The 24194-nt window shown below is 35.9% G+C and overlaps 1 protein-coding gene across 8 annotated transcripts in view; it reads left to right on the top strand.

Moving 5' to 3' along the window:
- LAMA2 (laminin subunit alpha 2) overlaps positions 1-24194 on the top strand; it is a 383401-nt gene that overhangs the window by 185681 nt on the left and 173526 nt on the right. For all 8 annotated transcript variants that reach the window (XM_068677473.1, XM_068677471.1, XM_068677468.1 and 5 more), the window contains 2 exons: positions 22287-22388; positions 22898-23109. In XM_068677473.1, the coding sequence (XP_068533574.1) occupies positions 22287-22388; positions 22898-23109 (314 nt within the window). The remainder of the gene's footprint in view (positions 1-22286; positions 22389-22897; positions 23110-24194) is intronic.

Raw genomic sequence — 24194 nt, 5'->3', positions numbered from 1 at the left:
CTGCTCTGCAACAACTGAAACATCCCTCTGGTATCAGCACCTAAATCCAAAACACAGCACCACAGCAGCTACTAGGAAGAAAACTAACTCTAACCTAGCAGAAACCAGGACACATGAGTACTTTAAGGGTACATCTGCATTAGTAAACTAAGCATTGCCAGGACCTATTCTCTAGTGTTGAGGCACTTGGACATACTGTTAACACACTATGCTATCGAATTAGTAGCAACTATTTAAAGAAATTACAATATAGAGTAATTTAGGAGGGTGCCAGGACCTGTTTTAATAATTTTAAAGTATGGCATTTGAGCTCCACTGTTCACTCCCATGCTCTATCACTGTTTAATTTTCTTTTGTGAATGTTGCTGAAGAGCGTCAAGCCATTTACAGCTCATCAGTATGTTTTGTAGCATCTCATACCACTGAGAATTCTGTTATGTGAATATTTCAGACTACCAAATACTTAAATCCTGTTTGAATTAAGCTATTGTTAATAATTCTGCATTAAAAAAAAAAAAAAAAAATGCTATTCAGTAGCATATTCTAGTATTTTCTTTACTTTCGTATGTCTCTCAATGCAAAGTTTTCTCACACAGAAAGCTACTCTCAAGATTAGTCTCTTTCACATTGACACCTAGAGAATCCTTTTAGTATTATTTTTACTTTCCTAAGTACAGGCTTCAATACTAATACTTAGAACTTCTCCAGAGTTAAGTAGAAGAGTTGAGCTTAGAAAAGCTCCAAACCACATTAATTGGCAAGATGAAAATCACTAGAGAAAACAGTTTTAAGCAGTTTAAATAGTTCTGATTTGCTTGCATACCATGCAGTTTATCAAATGAACTTCCTAAATGGGAAATGCAGAAATGTTGCCATATAATTAGTTCTATTCTGGTGTGTTAATTTCAAAAGTCAGTCTTGATGGTTCAGCCAGAGGAGAGAGACAAGTTCCCCAAAAGAACAATTCATAACAGTAACTCACTAATGCTCTACATGAACCTAGCTATACTTTCTTTTCCTCCACTGACAGTAGAGGGGCCCTAGTAGTATCAGCTCTCTAAAGCTAATTAGGCAAAATTAACTGGGGTAAGGATCAACTTCCACTTTAAGTTGAAAGTCTTCTGTTTTGAGTTATATTCCAAAATGCTGACAAAAGGTAGATAAAAGTGACCAAAACCCTATCCTATTCAGGAGAAGTTTTTGTTTGTTTGTTTGTTTAATTTTCTAATTTCTATTGAAAATTTCTTTGACAATCTGCATTGGGTACTGTACCTATAAAGTAAACTGAAGCATAAAAAGTCTTGTTGTGCACTGGTATTAGATTCATTTATGACTGGAACCTGTACAAACATGTCAGATGTCCTGTGTAATAACACCAAGTTCTCCCAGTTGGTTTAGACATTTCACAAAAATAATCACTTTTTATTTTCCTCAGTTTACTCATGAATCTAAGGTACAGCGTCCCATGTGTAACACTGCTATAAAAAGGCTACAGTTAATATAATTGGTAAGTAATGGTTTACATTACTGAAATGTTTATGGGTGGAAAATTATAAAACACCAGCTTTCTAAACTATAAACTTTAAAGCAAAACATAAAATGTATATACATTGATAGAATCATCTCATGATTGCAAAGTATATTTCTCCATCCAGTCCTGACTCTATTTTGTCCCTGTGGCAAATACAGTAATTGCCTATGTAGAAAAATCACTGTTAATAAATATTTTTGTTCTTTATCTTTCCCCATATGTATTTTAGCTTTCCCCAATAGGTAAAGCAGCTGGGAGCAAGTCAACATCACATGACCAGTAAGTTCTCTGTAGCTCCTTAGTGGTCCAAAGCAGTCCTCAGGAAATAATTATCCTAACTATGCTGCTATCAGCAATGTGGTATAAATGTTCCAAGCTAATTTTTAAGTGTTTTAATTAATAACTGAATTTCCAGCATCTGTGATCTAGACTGCTTCCAGTCTTCAAGTTAACCCAAGCATCTCTGCATCCAATAACCCATTATTTTTTGCATAATTTTGCACCAACTGGATGCCATACATCAATTAAAAACAAACAAACAAAATCACACAAATAATTTACATAATAGACAAAAGTAATACAGAGAGACAATGTATGGAAATGGGGAGATAACTCTTAAAGGAGAAAGTGTGTTGAGAAGCAGTTTTAATTACATGGATAGAAATAAGAACCTTGCAAAAATCATCCTGTGCCTAGATAGATTTCCAGAAAAACATAGTTGCTTAACATCTGTGAGAATTGATTTAAATTAAAGTGCTGAAAATGACATAAATATTTGTGCCACCCAAGAGAGTGCGAGAATAACACCAGGTCATGTCAGAAACCCTACAATGTCCTGGGGACCTGTCCTTGCCAAGCAGAAACTCCTGTTTTCTTAGAAAACAGCAGATGATATTGCACCATAGAGCCATCTGTGGTACTTATTATGGTAAGTGACCAAACTAACAGTCAGTTGTAGACCAACTTAATTTATATAGCTCAAATATATGTTCCACAGTGATTTTCTCACAGTCTTTTCCCTCTTGCAGCAGCTAGATTATTAATCTGAAAAAGGACAAAGGACAGCCATAATTTGCACTGCAAGTAGTTCATGTGTACTACAATTAAGCAGCATTAATTTTAACGGTGAGTAGATATAACCATGAAAGAACATCAGGGATTCTAGCAATATGGGAATCATTCTCAAGAATATCTAAGTCAAGCCATGAAATAAAAAAGATGGGGCAAAGGATAATAAGAATTTGCTTTGATCTACATATGATAAAACATTTTTTATTTTTTTCTCACCCAGCTAAAATGAAGAAAAAAAAAAGAAAAGCTGAAGGATTTCATTACAGGTCAAAGGTTTCATTTGGCATGGAGCAGATTTATTTGGTTTGCAGACATTTCTTAAGATTAAGAATATTAAAAGCACAGCTGTGGAAGACTGGTAAATTCTCTGTTTGGTCAGTTTAGTCTCTGAAATACTTTACAGGTTAAACTATCAGGCAAACTTCCTCAGAGTTTCTGAATACTTTCATGACAAACAAAATCTTATTTTTAAAGTGAAAATTACTTCATCATTACAATCCATTTAATGGTGGCGATGTTCTGTTTTTTTATTTATTATCTTCTTCCTTCTTTTGAATAATGGGAAGTTTTTAAAAACCTCCTTTAATCACCTCATTAAATTGCCAACTTTTTCAGTTTCCTCTTGCATTCCCACAAAAATAAGTTTGAAGTTCTTTGCTGTTGCAGAGGATGCAAAACTGGTTAGGAGCAGAGTGGTCAAAATGGTGTACTAGAACACTTTCTAGGCTTTACATACTAGCAGTCCCACATCTTCATTCCAGCCTTATCCCAATTAAGTGCATAAATCTATTAAAATAGATATTCATTTGAATTTTTGTTTGGATTTAGGAGTTGGGCTGGATGATATCCAGAGCTCCCTTCCAACCTCAACCATTCTGTGACTATGGCATCCTATTACTAGGTTCAGACCTATAAGCAGTTAAACAATACTAATTACTTAAAAAAAAAAAAAAAAAAAAAAAAAAAAAAAAGATTAAAAATTAAAGTTATTAACATCAGAAAAAAAAAAAAAAAGAAATTGAAATTTATTACACCTTACTGTATGTTGTAGAGTTGTAGGTGAGTTTATTCAAAAAACACTGTATTGATAATAATTACATTCTGCTGGTGTTTTTTAATGTCAACTATTTCTGTTACTCTGTAATGTATGTAGTACAGTGCCATGACCTATTCCAGAGTTCAATTATCATATTAGAAATGCTACATGCCAGTTCGTATCATTAGTACCTCAGTTCACAGTAGTTAAATGGCAGTACAAAGATCCACAGGAACTAAGTACAATGAAAAACAGCATGTGTCACATCTTGCATATGGATTATAGAGACGAGTTTTTCTTTAAAGAGCTGAGTAGCTGACACATTGGAAGTGAGGAGTTCTGCTGGTTTCAATACCTTAAATTTACTGTTAATTTTAATCAATTCAGCCAGTGGGTAAATAAACTATTCCAACTGGATAGGCATAATGCACTGTGTTATTATGGTAAACTGTTTAAAATACTTGAAGTAGTTCAAGTTACAGTCTTTTCAGACCCTTAGTCTGATCACACCAGAATCAATTTTACTCTAAAAGCAAAATCTTATATTGAAAACTCTTGAGCAAATCACATTGGACAGAATTCAACTTTTCCTCTTCACCCCATTGAGATCAGTCTTCCATAATTCTTGCCTATTTGATTGAATCTTCATATCTAATGAATATGTTGTTGTGTTGTATATTTTGGCCTTTTCTAATTGTATCTTCTGTGATGCATTCCTGAAGTGCTAGGCATCCTTAGACACCATAGCTTCAAGTAAGCTATTGAAATTCTGCTCCCTTCATTGGCCTCAGTGAGACCTGAGATCTATTAAAGAACACTTATTGGAGTCTGGAATGCTGGAGAAATTATTGGATCTGGATTTTTCATTACAAACTAAATGCAGGATTTTAAAAACCACAGGCTGCAATTTTACCATTTCACTAACAGAATTAGACCAACCCTGTTCCCATTTGACTATTTCAAAATGGATCTCTTACATATAGCAAATGACAGGTCCTGATGCTGCTTTTTAGAGCACAATTATTTGTGCAAATGGCTATGCACCTGATATTACACTTTACTATGGGAAAAAAAAAAAAAGTATAAAAAGTATTTTGAAAAAAAATTCTACATCTAAGGTAAAATCTTTCAGAATCATGTCCAGAATACACTGAAATTCCAAACATAGGACTATGAAAAATTGATGGTCATCTCCCCATATATATATATATATATATACATACACACACACATATATGTTTTCCTATCTTTGTTAGTGGTATACGAACAGGTGCATAAAGTATTATATTCAAAGGTTATTACAAGAACATGACAGTGACAAAGACAATGAAATGCACAAGTGTGTGCGTATGCATGTCACGCAAGGGCTGCATGCTTTTGTAAGGTTGTTCTCCAAGCACAGCAAACTTATATTTTATAAGAAAAACCTGATGCCCTGCATGTGTGTGTTTATGCAGATTTAGTACACAGCAATTTACTCACCATTGTTTCACGTTCCATTCTTTCATTTACCTAATATAAGTTGTTTGAATGTTTTTTTTGAACTTTAGCAACCTGATTTCTGCTCTACATTCAGATTTTAACTAATGAAAGATATTGACTACAAAATTCTTAACAGACTTAACTGGGTACAGCACAATACACATCTGTGAAAGTTAGTGGAAAGAGCAATTTTTTCAAGTGTGAAGTAATAGCAGCTCTTGCTAGCTGGCCTTGGATGCTCTTTCATTCTTCAGAGATTGTTAGCATTATCTTTAACTCTTTGTAAGGAATATATTAAGTTGGCACTTTTCATTACAGGAAAGACAGCTCCCTGTTAGCAGAAATTCTCAGAAATCAATTAAGTATACAGAGTTACAGTAGTTTCTATCAGCAGGAGATGCATTCTGAAATATCTATGAAAAAGTAAGAGAAATTGTAATTGGAGGCAAGGTCTATCTAGCCTAGGAAGTGGCCTCCAGCAGTGACCAATACTGGATGCATATGGAATAGTATCAGCAAGCAAGCACACATACATGTTGTCCAAGCATTTGCAGCAGTTTGCAGAAATTTCTTAAGCTAGAGAATAGCTCTATTACAGTCTCGAGTAGGAGAATGAAATGTTAAATGGATTAGAAAATACACAGCATTAGATAAAAACTGTCTTATGTTCTTAAACTGTAATTGGTAGTTAATATAAGAGGTCATGAAGTAATACAGATGGTCAAGTACAAGCAGGTGGGAAGAGACAGATGATGAAAAAGGATTCATGCATCAGTAAATGAGGAGATGATGCCTCAGGGCTGAAAGACATGTTGGATCTAATCTCTGTCCATTCTACCTTCCAAAGAACTGCAGGCATAAGACATTTTACTGTCAACAGTGCAGAGGGGAATTAGTCCTATGATCAAGTAAAGTGTAGAGGGTCTGGAACACATCACAGTCAAAACAAGGACTTACTGCTTGTAGGTAGATGCTGTGGCAAATAAAACAACTCTCTGATTACATGATTAACTTTTACATTAGTATTATTTAAATATAGATTAACATTTGTGAAAGAGTTTACGGTGTGTTCTTATGTGACTAGAAACTTGTATAACTTTGTGTAGGTCACAGTCCTCATATAACATATATTTTAAACAGCACTAAGTTAAGCTCAACATTTTAAATCATTTTTCTCCTAATACTATTGTGAAGTAATAGCTCTTTTATCCACTTTTTATCTTCCAGCTATAAAGTTAATCGTTGCTTCAGACTACACCATTTGCATTAAATCTAAGGCAGTGTGAAACCCTGCTAAATATTAAAGAGTTTGAGATTGAAGCAGAAAATTTACATTGTTAGTCAAGACTTGTTTTATTAGTACCTAGCAGCCTAGCTTACATTAGGAGTGAGCAGAAAACACACATTGCCAACAGAAACAAGGAAGGCAGGAACACATTCAATTAAAGGAAATTTATGTAGGTATATAATTCACATCAATCGTACTCAGATGACCATATATTGATATATTATATATGAATTACGTACAATGAGCTTGACTTATTGTGAGGTTTGTTACATCAGTTGTGACAATTGTTACATCAAAAATTCGAAAGGTATTGAAGGGAAGTCAAAAATGGTCTCTTGGCTAAAATTGAGGTTGGAGTTTTCCAACCTATCTGTTCAAATGCAGGCTGATAACTTTATGAAAAACTATTGAGATGATGTATATAGTAGCAAGTAATAAGAATTCCTAGATTTTATTAGATGCAAATTTCATATACTACTATTTAGCATTAAAGATCTTGGAGCATGTAATGAAGTTCTATACTGAGACTTTACCACTTTAGGCTGCAAAATAGCAGTTATTCTTCAAAGAGTACCTTGTAACACCTTAAGTCAGAATGATTGCATCATTCTTCTAGTCTCCAATGAACAAGTGAGAAAATATGTATCTTGCTAAAACATCTTGCTAAAAACTGAATTTAATTGAGAGAAATATATAGTTTTCTTAAACTGATTGCTATGCTTTTTATGAATAATACTTCATTATTTTAATACTACAGCTGTTACACATTATATATGTTTATTCTGAAATTAGAGTAGGCAATGCTGTCTTATTTAGCAAGTTACATATGAGAATTTTTACTTGCATCAAGGGTGATATTTTCTCAGAGATTTTGAAGGACGTAATTTTAAGGTCTGTGCATCTTCTCTGTGGAGGAAACATAGTTATGCTCACTGAATGCATAAACACACACACACAAATATATACACTCAGATAAACACTCGTTCTTCCCTTCTCTCGGGTGAGATTGCTGTCAAACATTGTTGTAATGTTCTACATCTGATCTTTTCTCCCTACAAAAACACTGTTACAGTTCCAACCTTATAAAGGATCTTTGGTCTTCATTAAAGGATACTGATGGGTCCGGGATGTTTTTTTCAACTGGAGACAGCCCATATCAAAGTAAGACTTAAGGAAAACCAGGAAGAGTTGTATTTATGTAATGGCAAGTATACATTAGTAAAATTCTATGGTCTGAAGCCAAAGTCTTAAATACTTAACAGGAAGTTGCTATATGGAGACAAGAAATGATTTCTAGTTCATGTTCAAGATGAATAGAAAAAAAAAGAAGGAGGTGAAATAATGGCAACAAGGGTAAAGGTTATACATTAAAGAAACTTTTTACCAATAAAAGTGAATTATGCAGATAGAGGAAGTTACTACAGCTTAATCACAGATGTGTTTGAGAACATCTTTAGTGCTGCATATTCCTCTAAGTATTATTATATTCCCTAGAAAGTTATTAAGTTATTGAGCTTTCAGTATCATGCCTATTTTGTTGTTGTTGTTTTCTTTGTTTTCCTTTTTTTCTTTTTTCCTGTTAGTGAAAGGCTTGACTGTCTCAAATCAGCACAAGTTCACACAAGAAATGAACTGCAGGATTGTTACTACTTTCAAAATACCGTTATGAGAGAAAAGGAATACAACATATATGTCAAGCTAAGAATTTATAGTTAGTCCTGATAGTGTTTTAATAAAGGTCTAAATTATCTAGTTAATACATAAAAGCATCATTAATATTACAGTTAAAATCACTGTAAGAGAAAAGCTTGCTTTCTGCTATCTACCTGAAGCCTTTGGAGGACCCATGCTGCAGCAATTGTTCCTGATGTATCTGTCCTGATGTTCCTGTACCTTGTGGAAGGAACCCATGCTGGAACAGTTATTTCCTGTGGGAAGGACCCACATTAGAGCAGTTCTTGATGGACTGAATTCCAGTATGACAATACTTGCTGGAGCAAGGGAAAAGTGAAAGGAAGTAGAAGCAGAGGTGAAGTGTTAGGAACTGACTGCAAGCCCAATTTTCCCTGCACCACTTGTGGGAGGAGGTAGAAGAGTCATAAATGAAGCAGTGATGTTGAGCCTGGGCAGAAGAGTGTTGGGGGGGGAGAGGTTTCTAGTGTTGTTTTTGTTTCTCACTTTTCTACCGATTTTCCAATTGGCAGTTAAATTAATCTTCTCCAGGTTGAGTTTATTTTGCCCATGAAGGTAACTGGTGAGTGTCCTTATCTTGACCCATTAACTTTTTCTTCTTATTTCCCCACCCTTACCTGCTGAGGAAGGGCAGTAAGAGATCAGCTGGCAGCCAGATTCACAAATTTAGAGATTACTTTCAGTCCCACTATTCCCATTATTAACATTTATAGCACGAACCTTTTGAGATTGAGCATAATATCCTGATTCATTTTGGTGGAATTACTTCATTCTTCATTGTCAATACTTAAGCTGATCATCTTTAGTTAAGCTTGTCTATCTGAACATCATTAAATATGAAATGGAAAAAGTGTTCTTGCTTTTAGGTAAGACGAAGAAAATAACTGCAGTCCAACACTGTTTTTTTTTGTTGTTGTTTTTTTTTTCTTTTAGTGGTCTGTTTAGACACCAGCATCTCTCTCCTTAGCTTGGTTGCTCTTTGAGGGTCCCCATGTGGATTGTTTTCATTTAATTCTGTTAATGGTCTTTTCTGCGTGCTAATAAAACTTCTGTCCAGTAAGATCTGGTTTTGAGTCAGGGCAGTATCTGAAAAATGACAGATCTGTCCTTCCATCTTTTACTCACAATGAGTGAAGTTAGAAATGCATATTTTCATAAAGATGCTGACCAAAAAGGAAGCATCCTGTCATCAAAAGTGTGAAATATCCACACCTAAAATAACAGCAGCCAGGTATAGTAAGTACATCCAGTGCCATATTACTATAAGGCAAGGAATTTCTTTCTAAAAAGTCTCCATAAAACTGAAAAAGTAAGGAATGTGTTGGCATTCATAGGCAAAGCAAATTGAAGAGGTCTGTTATAGCTAGTAAGGTCAAGTTCATCTTCTGGAAAGGTTCAAAATTTACAGTGTTGAATTAGATGAGTAAGGTGAATATGCAAAAGATCTTTTTTTTTCATTGCTGTGTGTGGATTCTTACTCTATATTAATCTTGTACATACATTATGATCATGTTAGATAAATTTTTAGATAACTAGACTTTGTGAATTTATTCTCATCTAAGGGTTGTACTACTTTTTAGATGCCTCTGATATTTTCAGAAGATTAAAATAGAGTGTACATAGGACAATGTTACCACATAGTTTTCATGCTTAATTTGTGCAATATATTCTGTAGCCACAGGAAAAGAAATATCTGACATTTTGTAAGGAGAATTTGTAAAGAGAATAGGATGCTTTAGTTGAAATATGTGACTGTCACTTAAATCCACATAGCACCTTCTGTAAGAGTATTTGCAAAATATCCACATCATTTAGTAGGAAATCAACAGGCCTGAGAACATTTAATCTCAGCAGAAGTTTTCTCTACCTGTGTGAATTAAAATTCATGTTATATTAATCACATTCTCTGTGTTAACATACCTCATGGAATTAACATACCTCATAGAATTATAGTGTTTTTTTGATGAATACTTCAATTGAGACTTGGTGTATAACTTCCTTTGAGGTTATGTCAGTATAAGAATGATGTTCATTCTTTCAGCATGCTTAACCAGTGGGCAGTATATTTGCCATTTTTCTGGACACTTATTAATTCATTCAAAGAAAATTGTCTCCATCATTCTTTCTTTACAGTAAGGGTAACTCGTAACTCACAAAAATAAGGGTGTCTCTCTCTCTCTCTCTTTTTTTTTTTTTTTTCTCCAATAGAACGCAGTACATAAATTAAATTATTCAAAAAGTTGCTTTGTAAATGGAAGGTACTGCACTTGTAAACTGGCAAGAAGTGGCAACTTGTTTTGTCTTCTTGTAAAATAATGTAATTTTTCTGATCAGGGTAATTTAGGATAACAGACATTTGTTATGTTTTTTCTTCTTGAAGGAAATAATAACATAACTAAAGTAATGTTAAAAATAATTCGCATGAATGTGAAAAGTTCAGAGAGCTAGATTATTCTTACAATGACTAAAGGATTTATTTTTTTTTTTTTTTTTTTGTCAGCTCTTATTAAGGCAAATTGAAGTTGAAAGAATAAATTCTCTTCTGGAGGTCTCATAAAGCTATGCCATCTCTTCTTTCTCATACTTAGGCATCAATTCACTTGTACACTGTGTTTCTATTCTCTCCAGTCTTATTAGCTTGATTGCTCACACTCCCTCCAGACTTTTAAGAATAAATATAGTTTTCTTCATAGATGTTAAATAAGAAATATAAATACTTTCAACTTTTAGAAAAAAAAAAAAAATTGCCTGCAAAGATTTTCAGAGAGGACCTTTTCCTTAAGATTTTTTTTAAAACAAACATTTTTTCTTAGTTTTTTAAATAACACCGTTTTGTTGTTTCCACAAATGAGCGCATATCAATATTTGTTTTCTCTGCGTGTATATGCGTTATATATAGTATATGTGTATAGAAAGCATTGTGTCAATGCAATGTTAGTATATATGAATGCATTGCCTCAGGATAGAATCATCTGTGGATTACCATGATGGTGATAACAAGTGTACAATTATTTTGTTGAATGAAATAAATAATGAATGACAGATTTTAACTACACTGAATATTTTTTCAATTTTGTTTTAAAGCCCATTTAGTAATGAAGTACTGTCTTCACTGTTCAAAGAAATATTTGCTCCAGGAGTAAGACAGCATTAAAACTCACAGTTTTTGCGTAATATAAAAATATTACACAAATATATTTAGTTATTAATATATATATTATATAAATTAATATATATTAATTATTAATTTTTATATAATATAATATAAATATATAACTATATTTAGTTATTAATAACTAGCATGCGTTAAGATTTCATAGACATGAAATAGTTGGAAAGGACCTTAAAGACCATCCAGTTCCAACCCCCTTGCTATGGGCAGGGACACCTCCCACCAGACCAGGTTGCCCAAAGCCCCATCCAGCCTGGCCTTGAACACTTTCAGCGATGGGGCATCCACAGCTTCTCTGGGTAACCTGTGCCAGGGCCTCACCACCATCTGAGTGAAGAATTTCTTCCTTATATCCCATCTAAACCTACCCATTTCTAGTTTACAGCCATTACTCCTTTTCCTGCCACCACTGTTCCTGACAGAGTCCCTCCCCAGCTTTCCTGTAGACCCCCTTTAAGTACTAGAAGGTCACTGTAAGTTCTCTCCAGAGCCTTCTCTTATCCAAGATGAAAAAACCCAGCCCCTTGATCATCTTCATGGCCCTCCTCTCAAATCATTCTATTTCTTTCATGTCCTTCTTGTGCTGGGGTCCCAGAACTGAACACAGTGCTCCTGGTGGGGTCTCACAGGACCAGAGCAGAGGGGGAGAATCACCTCCCTTGGCCTGCTGGCCATGCTTCTTTTGACATAACCCAGGATACTTTTGGCTTTCTGGGCTGCACACACACCTTGCTGGCTCATGTTGAGCTTCTTATCAACCAACATCCCCAGGTCCTTCTCCTCAGGAAGGCCACTCTCAATCCATTTTGCACCCAGCCTGTATTTGTCCTTGGGATTGCTCAAGCCCAGGTGTAGGACCTTACACTTGGCCTCATTGAACTTCATGAGGTTCACACAGGTCCAACTCTCAAGCCTGTCCAGGTTCAACTATCATGAGACACAAATTTCTTGCTCTAAAAGGAAACATAGATATTTTTCAAATATTTCAAATGATAGTTTGTCTTGAATAAGCTTAGTGGAAGAAAGCCTAAAAAACTAACAAGCCAGGAAACTGGCAATGAATTTAATCATGAGAAAGCTTTGGCTCCAGAGGCAAAGTAATTCAAAACACGGTTTATTCTGACTGAAAATAGAACATAGGAAAAATCATAGGAGTTCTGATTCACTACTTTGTTTTCCCCTGCCTCGAAAAATCAAATCAAAATACATGGAGGTGTTTTATTTTTTTTCTTTTTTTTCTTTTATGATTAGGGTCAGTGAATTATAGTGCACAGAGACATGTTTATCCAGATCTATATCTTTGTTTAATACTCAACTGTTTATTTTTACTGCTTTTATTTTGATTTGTGATCCTTAGAGGTCTCCATGATATGCAGTGAAATTCTAAATTTATTGTTGTGTTTATTATATCAAATGATAAGCCACCTCTGAAGAGCAGAGAATTGGGTTTTGCATATCCCCACATCTTTGTTAGAAAAGAAAGAATTTTCTTCAAAATACTGACATATTTACATGCCATTTCATTCAAAATCTCCCACTTTAAAAGTTAAAAACACTGACAGTTATTAAAAATAGTATATGTCTTCTGTCAGAATAATTTTGCAAAACATATACTGCAGTTGCACAACTCATGCTTGAAACATTATGATATGTTTCAATTTCCTAAAGTACCCAAAGTGCTAGTTATGTCATACATTGCTTTGATTATTTGTGCAGCCATCATTGTGGTAAAATATTGTCCTTGTAATGTTGCAAAACAGTTAGGTAGAAGAAGGTAGGAAATTTACCTTTGGTAAGTAAACTGGCTAGAAATTAAGGGGGTTTTCATTTTCTGTTGTGGTCAAGTTTAGAATAACATTCCTGAGCTATATTCCTTAGTGCTTCAGAAACACAGAAAGATAAGAAAGCTTAAGACCAAGAATACTTAGAGTCTAGCAGCGAATTGTACTAACAAAGTAGTATTTAACTATTTCTTGTTGCTATTTACATAATTTAATCTTTTTCAGTAGCAAGTTAACATTTGGGGAAGCATTCATGGGTTTGGATTTTAAGATTATCATTCAGTGGAAAGTCCTTAACCACATATTGGATGCAAATATTGACTACACCTAAATGCAACAGCAAGACCTAGGAAATATTTTTACTGAGGACAGCTTTTAATTTGGACTTGAACAATTGCTCTTGTTTTATACTCCTGCATTTTTGTTTTTAATAATCCTTGCATGCTGGGATTTTGTTGCCATAGAAATATGAGCTTTCTTTGGTTTTGCAAAATTATGCAAATTCTTGTTCTTGTTAAAATATTCATGAAGGAGTACAGCCAGAGATGGGAGGGTAAGGGTCGGTCCTTGTGTCTCAATGGAATCGAGCACTGACATAAATGTTCTTGTTAGTATTTCATTTTAGTATTACAGGAAGGCATTTATTGATGTGTCTACTGTAATTACGGTTTGTCCCTTTGGAAGCAAAGACCATGAAACTGGGATATGAACATTTAATCAGTAAAATTAAGAATTACTTTCAGTTATGAGGCTGTTGACAGCTACAAGACCAGCAGTAAACAGTTTTTATTTAGAAACATTTGATGAGGATATGTTATTTAGAAACATGTCTCAGAGTTGATCAAATTGTAAACTTGATTTCGTTATCACTAGTCTGAAACATCTACACATTAAAAGAATAAGCAGGAATTTTGTCCATACCTGTATCTTTAAACTGCTGTGCCCCTGCTAAATTAGTGCTTGTGAAGATTAGAGTAGCTGTTGTAAAACTGTAGTAAGCAGCTGGTGTGTGGTTTAGTTTTGTGTTTGTTTGTTTGGTTTTATTTATTTATTTATTCTCTGCAGCTTAACTGTATTCATATTCAGACAGGGCAAAATGTTTTCAGTTTTAATTAAGTAGTCTACATTTTAAAAAAATAGCCCTTTGCGATTGGTGTCAGGGATATTACACTGCAATGTCACAGCTTCAGGCATATTTTTGCCGAACTGGGAGACTTCCAAAGACTGAGTATTGCCACCACGGTAATAGCATGGGCAGTAAACGTGCAAGAATTATAGTTACCACATCACTACTAGAAGGATATATACCTTACTGTATATTTTTGAATCCTCAATCTAGTTATAGCAGCTTGGGGAATAGTGATTGGAAAGTATCAATCATTGAAGGATGTTTAGAATTTGGTCATTTGTGAAGCAAAGGAGGGAGAAAGTAAGCAACTGTACTAAGTTTATATACCGTGATTGCTATGGTTAAGTAACCATAGCAAAATAACCATATATTCCAGATTTTGTGATGGCACTGTCACCTGACTTAGGGAAGCTCACAAGAGCTCTCAGCATTCCTGCCCTGATGGCTGTTTTAAATCCAAATCCAGTTCTCTGCTCTGAATTTTTCATTTATTTTATTTTATTTTATTTTATTTATTTATTTATTTAAGTCTCACTCCCTGTACCCATGAACTCATGCAGAGCAAAGAGTAGCATGGAATCCTACTACTGGCAAAAGGGATTTTGGACTTCAGGAATGGTTGGCCAGGCTGTTCTGTTTCCCTTCTCCAGGGACAGGAAATGACATCTGGGAATGATGGTAGAGATTTGAGAATTCATAGGTCAAATGCCTACATTCATTAGCACATTTCAGGAAACTGAAATCTGAACTTAACTGAAATTACTATCATTATAGCTGATACATTGAATTAAATAATTGTGTGTGATTTTAATTGAGCTACTTTGCATGTGGCAAACTGTTCCAACTATGAAGGGCCTAGAAATATGCATGAGATTGTTATTCTCAGGATGGCAAAAGTCATCAACCACTTTACAAAAAATGTGCAATGCTCATTCTAGAGCAAGAAGCAAAGTGCAAGAGGACCAAAAAATCAGAAAGCTTTAGATTTTCTGATTATACTTGATATATTAGTATTCTAGCAAAAATAAGGGATGATTGAGGAGATACTTATTGTAATATACTGCATTTTCCTTTTGATGTTCTTTATCTGTGTATGTTTCAGTTGTTTTTGAATGTGAATGCATGGTATTTGATAGAGTACAGGGACTTGATCAGACACGGTATATAGAAAGAATTTGCTATAGCTGATACTGGTATGTTCTAGAAAGGATCAGAACTGCTCATATATTGATATAAAATATACTGAAGGGACTTGGTCAAGGTACATATGAAATATGATTTGGCAGAGTTTGGTTTCTACCTGTCTGTCATCAGTTGTACTTCCTCTGTGAATAGATGTTATTTGACTCTTAATCAGCAAACATTCAATTAGGTGAAAAAAGAACAAAACAAAACACATATTTGATGATCCTTCTATTTTCATTGCTGGGAAACTTTACAATAGAATCATAGAATCATTAAGGTTAGAAAAGACCTTAAAGATCATCTAGTCCAAACATTACCCTACCACCAATATCACCCACTAAACCATGTCCCTAAGAACCACGTCCAACCTTTCCTTAAACATCCCCAGGGACTCCACCACTTCCCTGGGCAACCCATTCCAATGCCTGACTAATACTCAGATTTACTGTGAATGGTAGAACTTCCTCCAGACCCCCTGCTCCTGCGTGGGCTCCTCTCCACGGACTGCAGCTCCGGCCCAGGGCCTGGTCCTGCAGGGGCTCTCCATGGGCCGCAGCCTTCTCCAGGCCACATCCACCTGCTCCACCGGGGGCTCCTCCACAGGCTGCAGCATGGAGATCTGCTCCATGTGGGACCCCTGGGCTGCAGGGGGACAGCCTGCTCCACCAGGGGCCTCTCCACAAGCCGCAGAGGAACTGCTGCTCCATCACCTGGAGGATCTCCTGCCCTCCTTTTGCACTGAACTTCAGTGCAAAACAGTCTTCAAGGCTGTTTCTCACTCCTTGCTCTCATAGCTGCTGTTGTGAAGCAGTTTTTTTCCTTTCTTAAATCTGCTTTCACAGAGGCCCAACCAATGTTGTTCACTGGCTCGGCTCTGGCCAGCAGCAGGTCCCTTTGGAGCCTGCTGAAACTGGCCCTTATGGGGCGGCTTCTGGATTCTTCTCACAGAGGTCACACCTGCAGCCCTTTGCTACCAAAACCTTGACATGCAAACCCACTACATGCTCCTAGCTTCAAGAAGACCATAAAGACCTGGGGAACTATAGACCAATTAGCCTTACCTCAATCCCTGGGAAGGTGAGGGAGCAGCTAATTCTGGAAACCATTTCCATACACATGAAGGAAAAGGAAATCATCAGGAGTAGTCAGAAATGATTCACCAAGGGAAAGTCATGCCTGACCAACTTGATAAGTTTCTATAATAAAATCACCAATCTGATGGATAGGGGGGAGCAGTGAATATTGTCTTCCTGGACTTTGGTAAGGCTTTTGTCATTGTCCCCTGTAGGATCTTCACAAAGAAGCTGTTGAGATATGAGATAGGTGACCAGACCATGAGGTGGATCCAAAACTGGCTGAACGGCTGGACCCAGAGGGTACTGATCAGTAAAGAAAGATCATTTACTTGGAGGCCTGTAACAAGTGAAGTTACCCCTGGGGTTAGTCTTGTTTAACTTAATTAACAAGGTGGATGATAGGATAGAGTGCACCCTCAATAAATACATGGATGACATGAAACTGGGGGGAGTGGCTGGATCAACAGAGGGCCAGGCAGACAACCAGAAGGACCTTAAGAGGCTGGAGAGGTGGGCTGACAAAAGCCTCATGAAATTCAACAAGGAAGATGTGCAAAGTCCTGCACCTGGGGAAGAACAGCCTCAGTCACCAGTACACATAGCGAGCCACCCAGCTGGAAAGCAGCTCTGCAGAGAAGGACTTAGGAGTCCTGGTGGACTGCAAATTGAATCAGCAATGTGTCCTTGCTGCTAAGAAAGCTAATGGCATTCTTGGCTGCATTATGCAGAGTATCACCAGCAGGGCAAGGGATGTGATCCTTCACCCTTAACTTGGCATTGGTGAAACCAAACCTAGAGTACTGTGTCCAGTTCTGGGTCCCTCATTGCAGGAGAGATCTAGGCATACTGGAAAAAGTCCAATGGAAGGCTACAGAGATGATTAAGAGACTGAAGCACCTATCCTATGAGAGGGGGCTGAGAGAGTTGGGCCTGTTCATCCTGGAGAAGAGGCTTAGGGGGGATCTAACCAATGTGTGTAGATATCTGAAGGGATGATGCAATGAAGACAGAGCCATGCTCTTTTCAGTGGTACCCAGTGCCAGGACAAGAGGCAATGGGCACAAACTGGATGGAACAGAAAAGGTACTGTCTCAACATCAGGAAGCACTTCTTTACTGTGTGGGTAATGTGCACGGGCAAAGGTTGCCCTGAGAAGCTGTGGAGTCTGTTCCTCGGAGATCTTCAAAAGCTGCCTGGCTGTGGTCCTGGGCACCCTGCTCTGGGTGGCCCTGACTGAGCAAGAGTGTTGGACCCAGTGACCTCCAGAGGTCCCTTCCAACCTTAACCATCCTGTGATTCTTTGACAAACAAATGAAATAGAAAAATAAAAATAAAAATAAGAGGCTGTATCATAACATTTTTGATAGGATTCCAGAAGAGAATAAGTTGAAAATCTTCTTATTATAGAGTGTGGCTTATCAGTTATCATTACTCTGTTTCAAGAAATTGGATGTGGCAGTGAATGGCTTGAAATGCTTGGTTTCCCCTTTGAATGGTTCAGTGTGGTAGAAAAACACTTATGGAAAGCCACTGAACCAAGCAATATAGCAGTCGGGCTACTTTATGTAAGCTTATTCCTTCCTTGTTCCATTAATTTCTCTAAGGCAGTATTCTGAATAAATGAATTTAACTAGAATGTAGCATCAATTTATACAATTTATATAGAAGAATTTTTAGTATACTTAAGCAATGAAACTGTATGATTTTGGACTAGCTGTCATATTTCATGCAGTAGGTATTGCAGTAACTCCCCAGAGAGAACTGGGGGAAAGAGACCATTCTTTCAGTGGAAAAAATCACCATGAAAAAAAAAAAAAAGTTTTTTGTTTGTTTCTTTGTTTTTCAAGCTAGCCAGAACTGTACTGTCATTCAAATGGAACATGATTATTCTGCTCCCTTTTTATCTGAAATATTACTAAAGGCTCAGAATATTTCTGATGGCTCAGAAGAGCATTTATATCCTATCTAAATTCAAGTCTGTCTAAGAGGGGAGAGTCTATTTAATCTCTAATTGGATCTTGAGTAGAACTAAAACATGCAATCTTTACTGAGAGCTATTACTAAATGAATAAAAGTTTGATGTTTTCTTGGTGATGATTCCATTGGAGTTCCTTTCTAGTCACTGCCTTCCCTCACTCTACAACCAGCATGAAAACCAGATCAACAAAACCCAATTAAAAATCATAAATTTACAGCCAAGACTTGTTCCTAAAGAAGACGGTAATCCAGATGAGAGATGGATTTACAATGGAATATTCCCTTAAACATAAGTGAATTAAGTTAGGAAAAGCAGCCTTTTGACCATTCCCTGCTGCAGTTAGTGGGCTGCTTAGAAGAACACGTATACACTTAGAGCCATCTGTTAAGATGGTAAATTGTTAGTTCACCACATTGTCAAATCATATCACAACTACCCAGGTGCCAATCAATTTTGGACTAAATTGGCTACAAAAAATAAACCGGGAGCAATCTTATTTCCTTCATGTTTGATGTTTGGGTGGCAAATATCTCTATATTTGCTGAAATCTGTGTCATAAAATAAATGCGTACCTAGAGAGTTTGTGAAGATGAAAGAGTCCAAAGAGTCCTTCAACATTTTATTGCTGCTGTATAGCATGGAAATCCAAGAAGGCTAGCAGGGAATGTTAAACTGCATATAATATGGTTTCATTACCTTCAGGCACTGCATCTAGTGGTAGATATTGCCACCAGGAATATCATAGAGCCACAGAAAACCTGAGCATCTGTGTAGTTTCTCATAACCAGGACAGCAAGCAGAAGAACATTCATTGGTACATCAGAAAACATTTTTTTTGTCTGTTTTGAGTAGATTTTCTAGAATAAAAAAGTATCACTTCTTAGAACCATGATTTACTATCAGCAGCTTGCCATGAGACTCCTTGGTTTTGTATTCAGTGGTATGTGCTTTAGCATTCTCCTCCTGAAATGTTCTGCCCGATTTTGTGATTTTTTTTTTTTTCTTTTTATGGTAACACTTCTTCACTTGGTATAGTCCTAATGTATACCTAGACAATAATGTAATAGTAAGCAGAGTTTGTGTTTCCAAAAGCATGTCACCTTTCTATAGCTGTATTACAACTATAAAAATATAATGGTCTAATAAAAATATTAACTCTTTATGCAATGCTTGTCTCTCTGATAGGAAGTGTCAATGACTGTATTTCTGATGGGAACATTAACAGCAAAAGATTGTCCAACTTCTTGATATTTGTTAGTGTCTTTTATTTCATTCATTTCTAAAGTCTGGTGTTGTGTGAATACTGGTCTAAATCTAGTTTAATGCAGTAATTTACTTTTGGTTTTGAAGGCTTCACATTCCCTTGGATTAGGCCAGAGATCAAAGTCTCTCTGAGCTAAATACAAATTTAACTACTAAGCATATGAGGAAGGTACATGCATGTTATTTCAATAATACCCTTACTGTGTAATAATGTATTCATCTCTGAAATGTATTTTATGTCTTTACATTATTTTTTAACTATAAATATGAACTGAGATGATTTTAAAGTCCTCCATTGGTGTTTCACTGGATGTAAAAAGTTTCTGATATTTTGAATGTAACGTTCATGGTCTGATTGCCTCAATGGTGTTCTAGAATGCATCTCCTCTAGTGTCAGTGGCAAGTTCTGCAGACTGTTTGAAGATGGAATTGTAATAGTTTCCTACTTAAAAACTGGATATAATTCCAGAGGAGTACCTATCTGTGGGGAAGTGCAGCTGTGTCTCTTCCTGTCAGGAATCTGAGGCAAATGCTATCTAATAGACATCCTTAAATAGTATGTTTACTAGGGATTAGCATAAAGTATTTAGAGGAGAAAAAATATATATATTTTCAAAACAACAGGCACGCAGACTAGCAGTGATGATTCTTTCAGTCTCTTTGAGATGTACAACCGGTAGGGATTTTAAGAGGTTGTGTTCTTTTAGATATTTAATTCCATACTTATATTGTGGAATACATGTATTTTTTCCTTCTTCGCTTTCTGAGGGAAACCCATTTTTTATTTCAGTCCTTGCTTTCTCTAAACTATTGTCTATTTGTTTTCTAGCAGTTTTTGCTCAGTGTTTATATTGTTGACTGTTTTCCGTCTGCATTTATTATAAACCACAGTCTCCTCTCCTCTCCCCAACCCTCCCTTTTCCTCTCCTCGACTTAGCAAATCCCTGAGTTGTATTTTTCATTTACTAAGGTGAGGGTTATGTAGTTGGGAAAAAGTAGATCTGTCCTGGTACATATTCTTGTAGGTTTCCTGAAACCAGACTACGTTTCTTTTCCCTGTATTTTTCACTTTCTTGAATTCTTGTAGTTAGTCTGAACTTGAAACAGAAGTGATAAAATTCTGCAAAAACGTATTCTTTTGAAATGTTTGTCTAACATTGAAAGCAATTCCAAATACTTCTTGCAGTATTTCAAATATTTTTTCTACCATCCTCGTAGAGATATAAACCAGTTTTTATGCCTTGACCACAGGCAAACCAAAAAATGCTGTAAAAGTTGTGTCTAAGGAGTGACATTCTGAAGGCAGAATGTAGCTGCTTAGTCCTAACGGGTTTGGATATTATGCAAATAAACATCCCAGCTTTGGATTATGAATTAGAGTGAATTTTCTGATTTTAAGCTGTTTTTACAGCCTTGGATGCAGTTCATGGATTTCTCTGCCTTTATGTAAAATTCAAAATTAGTTGATTTCAATTCCTTAAATAGTGGGACATTTATTTTTTTTTCTCCTTAAGTTAGGAATATCACAGTATAACACATTACTAAGTTGATGACTTTCACTGCTTTCTGTTACTGTGTGCCAGCCATCTAGTATGATGAACAAGAGACAGCACAGTATGTCCTTGGGAATAATCAGATCATTCTCTTCACAGAAGCCTTGTGAGTTTGCTTTGTGGTCAGCACTATGCCCTGGAAGGGCAGAAGGATCCCTGTGATTTTAATAGTCTCTGAGAAGAGGCTGACATTGCACTGAAGTATGAGACAGATGCTTTAAAAAGCAAAACATAGTTCTTGTAACCTCTGATTTACTTACACTGTTTCCAAACAATAAACAAAAAAGCCTGGTTTTGTACTGAACACTGTCATTCCAGTCTGCAGTTTTTTGATTTGCATCCTAAAATTGATTTACATTTTTCAATTTTTTGTGGCAAAGCTATAGTGTCAATGCCCTGGCTTCGTGTGCTAAAGGAGCATAGGAAAAAATACATTGGTATGACTTGAAATACTCTGGTTAATGGCCTCTTGCTCTGAAATCTGAATCAAACTGAAAGGAAGGACTGGAACATTATTTTTAAGTAAATTTATCTGACTCCATGAGGGAAAATTCTCACTTTCTTTTAGGTTGCAGCTCATTCTAAGAAAAACATCACCTGTCTCTTTCCTTTTTTTGGTAGTTTACCCCATCAAAATATTGAAGTTATTGAATCTTTTAAAGGTTGCTCAGGTTGCTGATGTAGCACCTCAGCCTAAATGAGAACCATATAGCTGAAGTGCACTGAAAAACTAATGTCAGTATCAAGTGGAAATTTACATAGATTTCAGGGTTCTTTCTGATTACTTTGTTAGTCTCTGTGTCTAGGGAATTTAAAGCCTTCAGTAGGCACAGAAGAAAACTGACTGAGCATGATTTCTAGACACTTGAACAAGAAGGGAATGGTCCTTAGGACTGTAATCCCCAGGTATCTGCATATAGTTTTGCAACACTAAATGTCTATTTTCTGGAAATGCTGTCACCGGAGGAAATTTCCCCTGAATGGTTAAGACCTTTTAAAATTTACTTAATTGCATTTTTCCTTTTTTTTTTTTTTTTTTTTCTCCACAGGTGACAGCTGCTGGAGGACTTCTGAAATTTACAGTCTCCTATGACTTCACAAAACAAGAAGACAGAGCTCAATTGATGGTCCAATCTGATGTTATCATAGAGGTAAAGTGATTATATTTTCAGCCACCAAAAATAAAAAATAAATAAATAAAAATATTTTTTTTTAAAGTAAGAAAATTGCCTGCTTCTTCAGATGTTCAATGTGAAGCCTGGTTGAGAACACAAAACTGTAGGGTGCATGTATCTTCAGCTAATTTTTAGTATCAGAAAATCATCATGGTTCAGAGAACTAAAATCTCCTGCATCTAAAGGACCATCCAACAATATTGCAATAGCTTATAAAACAGTATTCTTTGTGGTTGGCTGAGTTAATCCTTTCCTATTCTTTCAGCACACCTGATATGTGCTGCTCAGGATTGTATGCATTTGCATTGACTTTCTACTTTATCAGGCAAGCCCATTTCAGTTTATGAAAGATTAATATTATTGCCAATATTTATTATTCTTTTAAAATATATTATTTCATAAATCCTGTACCCCAACTGGCTGCAGTAATAAGAGATTTTTTTCTAACTTTTTTTTGTATGTAAATCTCTTATGGCTCTGTCTAGGGACGTGACTTGAAAATCAGCACTCCAAAAGAGGGGATTCACCTGCAGCCTTCTGAAGTGCACACTGAAGAAATTGTGCTGAAACCAGAATCCTTCCTTGTGCATGGCACTGATGCGCCAGTCAGCAGGAGGGAGTTCATGACTATCCTTGCAAACATAAAGAGGATCCTCATAAGAGCCACATACAGCTATGAGATGAATGCCATCTACAGGTAAATGTGGGAAACGTGTCAATTTGTTACAGGCAACTTCTCAAAATACTAGTTTCCTCTCTTCAGAGAACCAAGTTGATGTAATTTAAACAGCCTTTAATTTATTATCATGAAATTAATAACATTTATTTACATGTTCAAGCAGATAGTATTTTTTTTTTCATTTTGGATAGGGAGGAGGCGAGGAGGCAACAGGAAGAGTAAGCCTTGCAAGAGAATGAAATCAGATGGACTGTTAAAACATAAATGACAGACAGTTCCATAAATATGATTATTTTGTGAAAAATGTAATTCCCATATATATGGTAAATTAGGTAATGCAGTTATGACATGTTCAGTTAAGAAATGATATATTGTTTATGTTTTGTTTTCCCTATTTAATGAACATACAGTGCCACATTAACGGTGAACCGGAGAATATTCCAAGTCTCTAAACTGATAAAACAGCTAGAGGGGAGTTTTTTCCTTTTTAACGAGTACCGCACACAGAACTGGCTAATCCCAGAGTCTTTCCTTTGGTTTATGTCAGATTGCTGCTTGGACTGCTTAGAGCCATTTCATATGAACTCTTCTGAGCCTTTTGATAAAATGAAAGATGTTATATGAGATGACACAGTTCTATCTTAGTGGCTGCAGCATGGTTATAAAGCTCATATTACATTTAAAATTCTCACAAGTGCACAAGCAAATTCTCCAGGTAGACTAAAAGACAGCCTCTGTCATGATACTGTATAATTTCACTCTTGTCTATACATTAATAGCTAAGTGGTATAAATAATGGTTGAATGGTTGTGGGTGTTTTTTTTTGTTGGTGGTGGTGGTAGTGGGTATTTATTTATTTATTTATTATGTGCAACAAAATTGATTACATAATGGCTTTCTACTCACAAGTCATGAAACCTGAAATGTTCTCTAATATAGACATCACTTGATTCAGTGGTGCAATCCAGTTTGGAGGGAGCTTGTAGTGCTTTAGTGATTATTTGTTGAGAGTATACATACCATTTTTGCTACTGTGAAATTTCTTAAGCAATCCAACAATCATTTGTATACTTAGGTAATTAAAATACATCCTAAATTGAAAG

Source organism: Anas acuta, chromosome 3 (genome assembly GCF_963932015.1).
Source record: "Anas acuta chromosome 3, bAnaAcu1.1, whole genome shotgun sequence".
Classification (NCBI taxonomy): domain Eukaryota; kingdom Metazoa; phylum Chordata; class Aves; order Anseriformes; family Anatidae; genus Anas; species Anas acuta.
This window is presented reverse-complemented; position numbering and strand designations above follow the sequence as displayed.